Source organism: Chlorocebus sabaeus, chromosome 12, assembly GCF_047675955.1.
Source record: "Chlorocebus sabaeus isolate Y175 chromosome 12, mChlSab1.0.hap1, whole genome shotgun sequence".
NCBI classification, from domain to species: Eukaryota; Metazoa; Chordata; class Mammalia; order Primates; family Cercopithecidae; genus Chlorocebus; species Chlorocebus sabaeus.
Window position 1 is genome coordinate 2930079 of NC_132915.1, and position 13465 is coordinate 2943543.

General features: G+C 37.1%; 1 protein-coding gene across 1 annotated transcript in view; it reads right to left on the reverse strand.

Annotated features, from left to right (window-relative positions):
- LOC103219917 (contactin-associated protein-like 3) overlaps positions 1–13465 on the reverse strand; it is a 234107-nt gene that overhangs the window by 85531 nt on the left and 135111 nt on the right. The window contains 4 exon segments of the mRNA XM_073021415.1: positions 1188–1331; positions 6683–6944; positions 11276–11419; positions 12623–12807. Of these exon segments, the coding sequence (XP_072877516.1) occupies positions 1188–1331; positions 6683–6944; positions 11276–11419; positions 12623–12807 (735 nt within the window).

Here is a 13465-nt window from a genome sequence, read left to right on the forward strand (position 1 = left end):
CCATGCCCCCATGTGACAAGTTTTCTCACGTGATTATTTCTCTTAACTGTGATTTCCGGATATATAAGCCTCATCTTTGGGCTCACAGGAGCATTCTAGAATACATAGCAGGGTTTTGCTGTTATTCCTAGTGGTTCTTTTAATTTAAAAAATCCAAACTTCCTTTATAATCAAAAGATCCACTTGTTTCCATTTAGCTTATGAGTTCTCATAGTCAGTTTGGGCTGCTATTAACAGAATCCTATGAACAGAGTGGCCTACACAACAAACAGTTATTTCTATCAGTTCTGGATGCTGGAAAGTCTAAGTTTGAGACAAAGCAGATGCAGTGTCTGCTTCATAGACCACAGTCTTCTCCTTATAACTTCCCATGGCAGGAGAGGCAAGGGAGTTCTCTTGGGCCTCTCTTATAAGGCCACTAATTCCATTCATGAGGGCTCCACCCTCCTGACTTAATTACCCTCCAAAGCCTCCTGACACCATGACTTTGGGGGTCAGGATTTCAACATATGAATCTGGGTGGGAGGAAGCAAACATTCAGTACTTTGTACCGGTGTAACACCAATTATACTGGATTCATTTAATATGCTTGTCTCCTATTAATTAATATTTATTATTGTCAATGTTTTGAAAGTACTTCATAATCAGTGTATTTCCTATTACTCTTCCTTGTAAAAAATATTTATCCATCTATCTATCTATAAACTGAGCTGTGTACTAATAATGATTCAATAGTATATATTTAGATATAGACTTAAATATATAAGTAATCTTTTATGTAAGCCAATGACTTTAGACAATATGATTTGTTTTGTTTTTACAAGTTAACTGTTAGAAGTATAAATGGATTTATCTGTTGTAGAGATATGAATATGATATTGACATTTGAAAGTTTTCACTTATTTACTACGTATAGCTCAAATATATTTTCTTTTAATGTTAAATGAAAATATCAAGTTATTTAAACAGGAAGTAAACTTTCTGCAGATACTTATTTTTGTATTGGGAAGAAAAATTGATTAAATGTTTCCTGTTTTTTACAAACTCAAAAGGTATTAATTTCATAGCTAAAGATAAATTATTTCTCAGTATTAACTTGGTTTAAATTTGACTAGAAACTCAAAATGCAAAGCAATAAAGATAAAAAGTGGTTCCACTGCCACTGTCATTCAGTTGCCTTCTCTTACCTCCAAAATAATAGGTGTCACCTGAATCAATGAGCACAGCCGCCAGGGGCTGAACAGCGGTGTCATCGTCCACCACCACATTCATATGGCTCCACTTAGCAGATAAGGACACAGAGTGCCACTGCCCATCGTTTAATCCAGCACCTGGAGGAAATATAATCAGTCAGAGACAACTCTAAATTATGAGCTCTGTAAACACTTGAAAACAATTTGATTCAGATCACTGAATAAGTCAGAGAAGAGTGGTATATATATATATTCAGTGTATCACTGAGAAAAAATTAACCACCTATCTTTAATTTAAAAATTTCATTTATTATGACAATAATACATGAATAAAAATATTACTCTTTCTGAAGAATCACTATAATAAATTCTGATAATTTGCTTAAAGTAACTAGAATTTAATTATCAAATATATACATTAGAAGCCTTTACAATGGGATAAAAACAACACAGTTTGGTTCAATCTTTAAATGCAAAACTTACTTGCTTCACTGAATCTAGCAAAAATATTTTACAAGAATCAAGAAAGTGAGTTGATAAAAAATGTCAAGAATGACTGTGAAAAGCTTTTCTTAGAAAAAGTTGACACATAATAATTGTACATACTTATGGGATGCAACAGGATTTGAAATGGGGGGAAAGATCACTGGATGTCTGGCTTACTGCACCCATTAATTAAGGTAAACCCCGCTTTCACTGTCTGAGCTATTTTACAGCCCTGTAAATTGTAGAAAACTGATAGTAATGCAAAATGACTTGTACCCATAGAAATGCAAATGACTTGTGCCTGGTGGGGTGCAGTTGGTTACTGGACCATTTCATTTCTGTCTGTAATTCATTTTGGCATTTCTTATCTGCCTGTATGTGTAGTACTTTGAATTCTCCTCTGAACTGACTGTAACATCTTACTGGTTTCTTCACTGATTAATTAAAATCTTTAACATATATTCATGTGTTTCTGAACTAACACATTATGATTATAGATATTATTATGCTGTCTTTTAAAAGTTACTATTTGCTGGGCATGGTGGCTCATGCCTGTAATCCCAGCAGTTGGGGAGGCAGAGGCGGGCGGATCACCTGAGGTCGGGAGTTCGAGACCAGCCTGGCTAACATGATGAAATCCCATCTCTACTAAAAAACAAAAATTTAGCTTGGTGTGGTGGCACATGCCTATAGTCCCAGTCACTTCGGAGCCTGAGGCACAAGAATCACCTGAACCCGGGAGGCGGAGGTTGCAGTGAGCTGAGATCACACCATTGTACTCCAGCCTGGGTGACAGAGTGAGACGCTGTCTCAAAAAAATAAAATAAAATAATAAAATAAAATAAAATAAAACATATTTAAGATTTGATAAAAAAATGCTTAGGAAAGAACTGGAAGTGTACTTTATATATGTACAGTATTTTTTATATATTTACATTCACATCCACATTATTTTATGATTCTTAGTAGTAATTATGAAATTAATCTTGTGAAATAATTTGGTAACATAATGAATTGTCTTTGATGGTAAATTTAAATGTTAAGGTATTTAAAATCACTGGAGGTATTCTGTGTTTTCTTTTACTTGGTAATATGTCAAAGATACATGCCAATAAATGGTCTAAAAATAAGATTAGCTTCATGAGGCCTATTAAATTAACATTGCACTGAAGTTTAAAATTACATGAAGATCAAAACTATTTCAGAAGTTACATATATCATAATAAGCTTTAGACTAATAGAAATTTTCCTATAAAGTTAACATTTTACTTGATAGTCTTAGGAAACCTGTATATTATTAAAATGACTGTGCTTGATTTATTTTTCTTCCTAACATGCATTTATGTGAAGTTAGTATATTATTAGCATTTCAAATGTAGTACTTCTTAAAAATTAAAAATTTACATTAAAATTTTAGCTTTCCATTTTAACCTTCAGTGATGTATGAAACAAGCAGAAGTAATAATAAAGTGTAAGGAAATAAATTATTCTTTAAAATCAACCAAGAATCTGGATGTCTTCAATGTAAAACTAGGCACTGTCTAAACACAGTCTCGAGGATTATATGATTCGGCAGGTCTCCGTGCCTTTTACCTTCTTTGAATTCTTTTTCTTTTTTTTTTTTTTTTTTTTTTTTTTGTGAGATGGAGTCTTGCTCTGTCGCCCAGGCTGGAGTGCAGTGGTGCGGTCTCAGCTCACTGCAAGCTCCGCCTCCCGGGTTCACGCCATTCTCCTGCCTCAGCCTCCTGAGTAGCTGGGACTACAGGCACCCGCCACCATGCCTGGCTAAGTTTTTGTATTTTTAGTAGAGACGGGGTTTCACCATGTTAGCCAGGATGGTCTCGATCTCCTGACCTTGTGATCTGCTCGCCTCGGCCTCCCAAAGTTCTGGGATTACAGGCGTCAGCCACCACGCTTGGCCCCTTCTTTGAATACATTTATCATCCTGTGAATTGTAGAATATTGAAAGCAGGCAAATGATTATTGTCCACAGACATGCAAATGAATTTCATCTGGTAGAAATACAATTGATCATCCTCCTGGTTCCTCTACCCCATCCCATGGAATAAACCAGTTTTACACGATGCATAAAATCATTGCAGCTTACTGCTTACGTATCTTTGATTCTTTGAACCTGTTGTAACATCTTACCGATTCCCTCATAAACTAATGAGTTAAACAAAATCTCTGACATGTTCTTTTTATAACTGCAAAAAGTGCCCTCTTTAAGAATGTCTTTTGACAAATAAAAGCAGATCTTTGTGTAATTGTTTTCATGTCTATCATCCACATTTGTTTCCCTTTTGTTTTCTATTAGGTTGTGTTTGGCCTTTGGCCATAGTTTATGCACAAGAAAATCAGATACAGTGGAATCTATATTTTTATGAGAAGTTATTAAATTAATTGCCCACAACATAGATGTTATTTTAAACACATTTGAGTATGAAGATGATCTCTTGTTAACAACTACAACATTTTAACGGCAGAGGCAAAATATCATACTCACAAAGGCATGAACTAAAGCAAAATCCTGATGAGATTTAAGAACTTTAATTATATTTAATTCTAGTTATTGTGCAACCCAGAACTGGACGAAGTGCTTGCTCAGCACCTCATTGAATCCAGAATATATGCAACTCATCAGCAGTAAAGCTGAACCAACTACTGTAGGAAAAAAATTGAGGGTGGTCTTTGAAATGGGGAAAAGAGATTACTGGATGTATTTTCAATGGAAAGATTAGCTGACATTACAGGATTGTAAACCATCATCTTGGACTGGGTTACTTTACAGCTGTGTTGTGACAGAAGTTAACTTGCAGAACATTGATAATAATGCAAATAATGCTTGTCCATAGAGATGCAAAGTGTGTACAGGGAAGGGATTTGCCTTTCCCTGTGCATACTGACAAGTTCTGCTAGGTTTGCATCTCAGTATCTCCTTTCTGACTATAAATGTGTGGTACTTCTTTAAACTGGCCTTACTGGTGTAAGGGTAAACACAAACCAAACCAAACAAACAAAAACTTTGTTAGTGCTAAAAGGGATACACACTTTCACTCACTTTTTTTCCTTACAGCATTTCTTTCAGAAAACTTGTAATTGTACATCTTTAAAATCTTAAAACAAACAAACAAAAACAACAACAAAAAACGTTATTTAGCCTCTTTCTTGTTTCCAGAAGTGTTTTCTTCAGGACCTTGGAGACATTTCTTTGAAATGTAAACATCAAGAAAGGTAGTGCTCCTAACTCCTTATCTCCCTGGGAGTTTAACATAGGTGCCTGGCTCCACTTGTCAAAGAGACATGAAGGAGTTTAGTTTTCCTGTGTATAAAGGAGTGTGCCTCCCCAGTTACCAGGTGAATATAAGATGGGCTGTGTAGCAAAATGGTGCTGTCAAGTCCTCTTACTTGAGGACAAGTTGTCCTTTATCTTTAGAACATGTAATGGGTTGTATCTGTCTGGTTATATAAATGGATGAAATTTGTCTTTGCAGTCACATTGGCGATTGCCTGAAATGTGCATCACAGTCTGGCTTAATACTTATTCTGTAATAAGACTATTTATTTTCTACCTTGTGAAACTGATTCACTATGTTGGTAGGCGATTTTATCTTATTTCCCTAACACTGGTTCTCTCATTGATTAATGAGTTAAAGAAAATCTCTGACATATGTTCATTTTGTATCTGTGTGTGAGTCACAATTTTAACCTTTCTTGGAAAAAATCTTATTCATGAAGAAACGGAAAATAGGTTTGCATTTCTAAATGATAAAAAAATATACATCCCCTCTGAATATCTGTTTTATCTCCCCTAAAACACCTGTGAGAGGTGGCCACAGATTCTAACACCCAGGGCTTGCCTGATTGTTCCAGAAGTACTGAGATAAGGTCCCGCCCTCTGAATTTCTTCACAGGTCTTGCTTTCATACCACAACATTTAACAGCAGTGTAGTCACGTGTGCCTCTTACAGCCAAAAGGAATCTGTTTTTGAGCATGATAATCCCCTGGTCTCAAGCAGAAGTCAGCCTCTTCATCTGTGCCTTCTTTTTCAGATCACGCTTTTTTTTTTTTTCTTTTAAAGCCCCCATTTGGTTCTGATGCCAGTTTAGGCACAATGTTGATTTAGGACCCAGCGCTCCTCCCGTGTGCAAATCCAGTCATCACAATCGAGCAGCTCTGTAGTCAACAAACGTGCCCACATCGGACTGCATGTGAGATCAGTTCCCATCTACTGTTACTCAGTCCGGCCTCGTGGGATTTGAGCCCCTAACCTAGCAGGGATGGCAAAGCACTTGCCCAACAAAAACAAGCCCTGACGGAGAGGGGATGAGAGGCCTGTGTGTGGGGTGGGCATTATGCTAATAAAATCAGACTTCCTTCCTACTGTTCTCCCTGCAAAGGAGATCTGAGGGTTACCATTTCACAAGTGAAAACAGCTGAGGTTTAGGAGGCTTGGTGATTTGCATTTCAGAAGGGCAGTAAGTGGAGGAGCTGAGATTGTTCCAGGGTGCTAGGCTATCCCAGAAAACTAATCAGCTATCAAAAAAGAGTAAGAACTCTTGGTATTTGCCAGCATCTTTCACTATAAGGTGATAGTTATCAATTGCCTACTATGTATCGAATATTTGTGCACAGACCCTAAGAGGAGAGGCGGGGCGGAGAAGGGAAAGAAGTGAGGACAGGAGAGGAACATGCCCCTGGGTGTTGTCTGTTCCATGAGGTCCTGACCCTAGTTCTTTAGGATGGAGCTTAAGGGTATTACATATTTTCCTTGTATATGGGAAGGTACATCTGCAGAAATATGCATTTCATATTTCTCATATACAGTCATTTTGGTCAAAAGAACACTTTAGTGGCGGCTGTGTGTGCCACACAGGAACGGTCTAAAAGGAAACAGCAATCTCTTCCTCTAGTGGGGGCATCGAGCATCTCACTGCCTCACTCACTCATTACCAAATGATTTCATGTGGATACGTCAGGTTTATGGGAATACAACTGTTACCTGCTGTGACATTCCTTGGTGACTGTCCCGGCTGGAAGAGACTCAGTTTGAGTTTGCCATCCTTAAGAAAGAGGACGAAACTCCCTGAACCACGTTGAAGTTCGCCGAAAAGCAAATGTCCTGCTCTGTTCCACGTTCGAAATTGGAAAGTGACAGACACTTTGTCCTCCCCAGAGTTGGCCGGCAGAGCCAGATAACTCCTGGAGCTCAGAAAAGTCACAGGGACAGTCTGTGACTGTGGACATGAGAAGGACACATTTCCCTATAAATAAAACAAAAGAGCACATTGAACAGCCTTACAGGTGGTGCTTCTATCTAATTAAAGTCAGATTTTACAAAGATGTACAAGGCTTTTTATCAATCCAGGATTTTATAAATTAGTCTGCCCGCTAAAGCTGAAATCTATGAATGACATTTATCTTCTCTTTCAGGATAAGTATTATTATAATTGGGCAGACGTCCATGTGGCTTTCTGTGTGTATGTGAGAAATTCTCCACTTCTCTACTTCTTCAGCATTAGTAAAGGAGTCTTAGTATAATTTTAGTTCAACAGGAGTTTAATCTGTGCCAACCATTTTCCAGGCCCTGTGCTAGCCCTGAGGATACAGCAAATAACAGGACATTTTTATACTCTCAGTCTTTCTCCTGAGCAACATTTGGTCTTCCCTACACAATCCTCAAAATCTCCTTTGAACCAGCTTACTATTTTACTGGTTCCCTCATTAATTAATGAATTGACTAAATCTTTGACACATGCTTATTTGATATTTGCATGGGTCATACTTTTAGCTGTTGGAAAATTATATTTGACAGTCTTTCAAAAGATTTTCAGATCTAATAGTTACATAAAATGTTTGCATGTAGTATTTTTAGCATGAAAACATTGATTTTTATATAGTCAATTATGTCTCTATTATATTTTACAGCTCCTGAGTTTCCAGTCTTTGTTAAGAAAGTTTCATACTACCTTAGGTCCTACATACAATCTCATAGATTTTCTTTAAGATTGTTGTGTTTGTTTCTCGTCCTCCTTAATTTACATATTATTCTTAGTGTGTATAAGATAATGATCATGCTTATTTTCTGCCTTATGGACACTTGTTTCTTCCGGCAGAATTTCTGAAATGATCCCTGTTCCACTGAATTGAGCCACAGTCCTTATTACTAATAACTTTGCACATCAACTGGAATCTTTCTGAGATCTCAGGTTTGTTCTTTCTTCTCTATTCCTATCCACTACTATACTGATTCTAGCATAGCAGCTTTTAGTATGTTTTAATATCTGGTAAGTCAACATCTTACTGGGCTTTTTAATGTTTTTGTTTTGCTTTGTTTGGCTGGTGAAAGGAATAAGCAATTCTTGGGCATTATTCACACATAGGAATTTCAGTTCCAGAGAAAAACTCCAGCAATTCTGATTTTACTTGGAATTTCCATGGATTTATTTATATTAACATACTATATATGATTTTAGAAAAAGAATGTTACTGGAGCAAGACAGATAATATAGGGTAGTGGCTCTCAAACCTAGCTAAACAGTTGAATCGCCAGATGCAGATGCAGACCAATTAAAATCCCAATATCTGGGGGTAGATCCAGGTAACTGTATCTTTTGAATCTCCTCTGGTGACTCCAAGATAAAGCCAAGTTTAAGAACCACACTGATCCAGCAGTAAAACAATTTTCAAAAAGATATCATGTTTAAAAAAAATTCTGCCACAACGTACTTTAGAAATGGATATAATTCAGTTATCATTTTATTATAATCTTTAATATACATTATAACTGTATACATCAATCAGAACATTTCTTCTTGACTATTTTTGTAATTCTGCTGAATGGGAAATAGTTTTCATTACAAGAAAACATTTGCAGAAGAAAATTTAAAAAGAAAACATTTGCTGTAACGAATTGAATACCAAAAGCTTACAAGTAACTGGCGCTGATCCGTAGTACACATGTAATCACTGGACTAGTACATGTTATCTTTTTATCAGCTGCATGTTTCTTGCCCTCATCATTTACACGGGGAGCTGCCTGCTACATACACCAGACAGGCAGGGCTTCTTGCCACAGAGGAGTGCTTGGTAGTCGACTGAATGAATTCTGGCAACTGATTTTGCCAACAAAATATATTTTTAAATGTTTTCCTTTTATATATTGGAACAACTATTTTCCTGTTTTTATACAGAACACATAAAATTGTAGTAATTCTCAAAATGGAATTCCCATAAATAACATTATATATCCATATGCACAATTTGGAATGAATTGTCTTTTTGTTTTTGTGTGAACCTTACACATTTTAATAACCTCATTCAATGTAATTAGTAAATAGTTTTCTTGAGGATGATATCCAGAACCCAGAAATACCAGTGTAACTGCGGTTCTCCTTATTGGCTATACTCAATAATTCCATCAGTGAACCCATCAGGAATTCAGAATAACATGAAATGTATATGAAAACCTGTGTCTATTTTCCTCAAATAGTCTTGTCTCCTTGTGTCATAAGGCCCAACTCACTCGTATTCGCCTCAATGACAGTATATTTGGAAATAGCCTCATAGAAGTTAGGGTGAGGAGGAGGGATTCTTCTGAACACCAAGGACTGGCAGATAAAAGGTAGCTTAATGTTCAGAATGTGTTAGGTTAGGCTTCTTGACATGGATGCCCATTGGCCAAACACATCTTCGCATTTGTATCTGAGTAACGCATCTCCAATAAAGCCAACTTCAATAACCGGGTCTTTTTTCTTTTTCCAGTTGAGCAGCACTTAAATGTCAGTTTCTCCACGGACAGAAACTTTAGGTAGAGGGCTGTTCCATTTATCTCCTTCCTCTTTTCATTTCTTTTTCATCTTGTCAAAGGAAGCTGTGCTCTGTGGAGTCTTGTTATCACTGTTCCCTTTGGTGTTTCCTTTTTCATGTATCTTGATGGTATTTTTCATTTTTATGATCTCAGCATGGTGCTGTTCATAGTAGAACTTAGACTTCAAACCCATCTTTGTTTTTTTTTTTTCTCCTTTACCTTCTTGGAAAGTTCATGGGCTTCACAGCTGTTTTTCCCTTTTTCTCATGCTAACCTAAGTGATGTATTCATCGTGTGGCCTGGTGACAGAGTCAGAGATGTTTTCAGGTTTTGGTCCTGCAACCCATGAGCCAACTCCTCCAGCACAAAACAGGAAAGGAAACATTTTTACAACAATACGAATGAATATTCCCATGATGTGCTTCTGAGAGACACTGACAACTAAACAGGAGCTTTCCCTTTAACCCCAGCTTAGATATTTCAAACTTTAAACATTGAAAGAAGTTTATTAACTGATTTGGAAGTATTTCCAGTTGACTAGGGAATAGAGCATTAGGGATTGCCATTGCAAAATAATTGGTCTCCTGTGAATAATAACACCTAAAACACGTGAGACACATGCATTCTGATTTCCATGTAAAAATAGAAAGTTATTTTATTTCATGGCGCGGTGGCTCAAGCCTGTAATCCCAGCACTTTGGGAGGCCGAGACGGGCGGATCACGAGGTCAGGAGATCGAGACCATCCTGGCTAACACGATGAAACCCCGTCTCTACTAAAAAAATACAAAAAACTAGCCGGGCGAGGTGGCGGGCACCTGTAGTCCCAGCTACTCGGGAGGCTGAGGCAGGAGAATGGCGTGAACCCGGGAGGCGGAGCTTGTAGTGAGCTGAGACCCAGCCACTGCACTCCAGCCTGGGCGACAGAGCAAGACTCCATCTCAAAAAAAAAAAAAAAAAAAACGAAACAACTATGTCCCAACAGGCATATTTACTTTATAACTTTTTATGCATAATAAAAAATTACTGTATTAGGCTGGGTATGGTGGCTTATGCCTGTAATCCCAGCATTTTGGGAGGCCGAAGCAAGTGTATTGTCTGAGGTCAGGAGTTCAAGACCAGCCTGGCCAATGTGGCGAAACCCCGTCTCTACTAAAAGAAATTAGCCAGGCGTGGTGGCACACACCTGTAGTCCCAGCTACTCAGGAGGCTGAGGCAGGAGAATGGCTTGAACCCGGGAGGCAGAGGTTGCAATGAGCCAATATTGTACCACTGCACTCTAGCCTGGGCAACAGAGCAAGACTGCATCTCCAAAAAAAAACAAAACAAAAAAATGGCCGGGCACAGTGGCTCATGCCTGTAATCCTAGCATTTTGGGAAGCTGAGGTGGACAGATCACCTAGGATCAGGAGTTCATTACCAGCCTGTCCAACATGGCGAAACCCCATCTCTACTAAAAGTACACAAATTAGCTGGGCGCGGTGGCGGGCACCTGTAATCCCAGCTACTCAGGAGGCTGAGGCAGGAGAATTGCTTGAACCCGGGAGACAGAGGTTGCAGTGAGCTGAGATTGTGCCACTGTACTCCAGCCTGGGAGACAAGAGGGAGACTCTGTCTCAAAAAATAAAAATACAAAATAAAAATAAATTACTATATTAAATGGGCAGCTGTTAAAGTAAGAGTTGATTCTTAAAATATTATATGAAATGGAGACCTCACATGAATAATTTTTAAATGCAAATGATAAAATGTCCTTTTTTCTTTCCTTCCCATTAGGCTTCCTTACCATCATGAGGATCTGTGGTTTGTGTTTCTTGGCTAATTCGGTAACATCCACTCCATTATAATACAGATTTTCTAAACAGCCATGAAAGCTTTTACGTGTGAATGCCCGTGCTCTTCCAGGTGTCGGAACTCCCCCAAAGCTGATCTTAGAAAGAAAAATGACATAAATAACATTGTTTAGTGATTTTCGGATTACGTGTTTAAAGCATCTATAATTAATAGCTCTAGTACTAATTGTCACAAATCCATTCCCATTATCTTATATTTCCATGCTTGCTAATTCCAAATGAAGTGTTCTATCATAGTGGCAGCTGTTAATACCTTTATTTCTGGCACCAGACAGTTCTGAACAAACTTAAAGGAAGAAGTCAACACACATTTTCTACCACATCGAACATTTTTCAGCCATGTAGTAAATTTTATGTTTTGTGGGTCAGAGGATCTCTTTTGCAATACTCAACTCTGACACTGGAGTACCAATGTGGCCATAGACAATACATAAAGAAAGAGAATATGTTCCAATAAAACTTTCTCTTTTGAACAAAAACAGGCTTTTAATTTTTATTAAAAAATGGCCAAACTTGGCCTGATGCCCATAGTTTGCCAACCTCTGCATTAGATATTATCTTTTGCTATTACATGGTTAAAGTAATAAAACTGAATAATCTGATATAGGACTAGTATCTTCAGTTTAATATTATATGCCAAAGTCACTTAAATATCATAGTTTTTCTGGTTTGTTCTGATCCTTCATATGCTTTAAGGTGTCCTGTGAAGGACGGGAAGAATAGATGCTATTTAACAGTGTAGCTTAGATACATATGGGCAATGGGTTGCAAAAAGAATGAATGCCTTAAAAAATATCAGGAAATTGTTTCTATGTGAGCTTCTGACTTTCTTGTTATTTAATATATCTATTGGTGTATATCTTGTTAACTTCTCAAAGTGATCCTAGATAATGCTATGTTGGTTAGGATTGCACCAAGACAAGAAAAAAATCCCCCAGGAATCTGCATAGTCACACAACAAGTGTAATATACCAGATGAAATTTCAAATGGAATGTATTCAAATGAATACATTTAATAACATTGCTTGCTGCTTTGATATTTCTTCATTTGTAGATTTCCTAAACCTAACACTGACTGTTTACTTCCTTTCAAGGTGGAAAAGATGATCTATAATAATAAATTGACCTATTAGAAGGCATAAACAGTTTCATAGCACCAGGACAGACATACCTATTACTATTAGTCAACTTAGTTATGAATAACTATAAAATGGCATTTCTCTATGCAGTTAGCTTATTTTTCAGGTTATATTTAATTTACACTATATATCTATAAGAACCTCAAAATTAAGATCCAGGTAACTGGATTCTCCCTTTGCTTGGAAATGATGAGTGTGTTTGTCCACGGTGAAGTTGACCTGCGTGTCGAGGAGCTCAATGAGGACAGAATGCCAGTGCTGGTCGTCCAGCAGGCTGCCCAGGGTGAGGGTCACAGGAGCAATAGTGGTAGGCAGCTTAGCATTGCCTAAAAGGAGAGGGAAAAAAACACTCAGTTATTTCTGTTCAAAATCATGGCTTCCCTTTTTTAGTTGAGCATCACAGTTTGCATCCAACTTTCCATCTTACAGAGTTGTTTTCTCACTTTCTCCCTATCTTGAACACAACATCCTTACACTGTTTTTATTTCTTTAAGTTCAATTCTACACTTCGTTGAAATTTTTCTTAGTAATTTATTTTTTCTATTATTTATGACATTTATATTTACACTGCAAATATTTTCTTTCTTAGAACCTCATTATCAGCATTATCTCGTAATTTTATAATGATCTATTCTTGTCTTTATGATATGTGTAATCATATACTACATATATATTATACACACATATGGTGATCTTCTTGTCAAAATATAGGCTGTTTACAGAAATCATACTTAGGATATGTACATATTACATGCATCTGTTAGTAATGCTCTTAAACTTTCATTTACATTTGTTCATTGCAGTTCTACTTTGCGCTTACTGTCCCAGAGTAACTATCACTTGTGTATTTTTTATTTCTTAAAGGTGTTCTGGTTTAGATGATGAATTATATGGTCATTTTATCTAACTGTGAAAAGATTGAGTACCAACAAATGTACTTTCATGTAAACAGATTTTTTTAAACTACCGGTTTAAAAGTTCAAG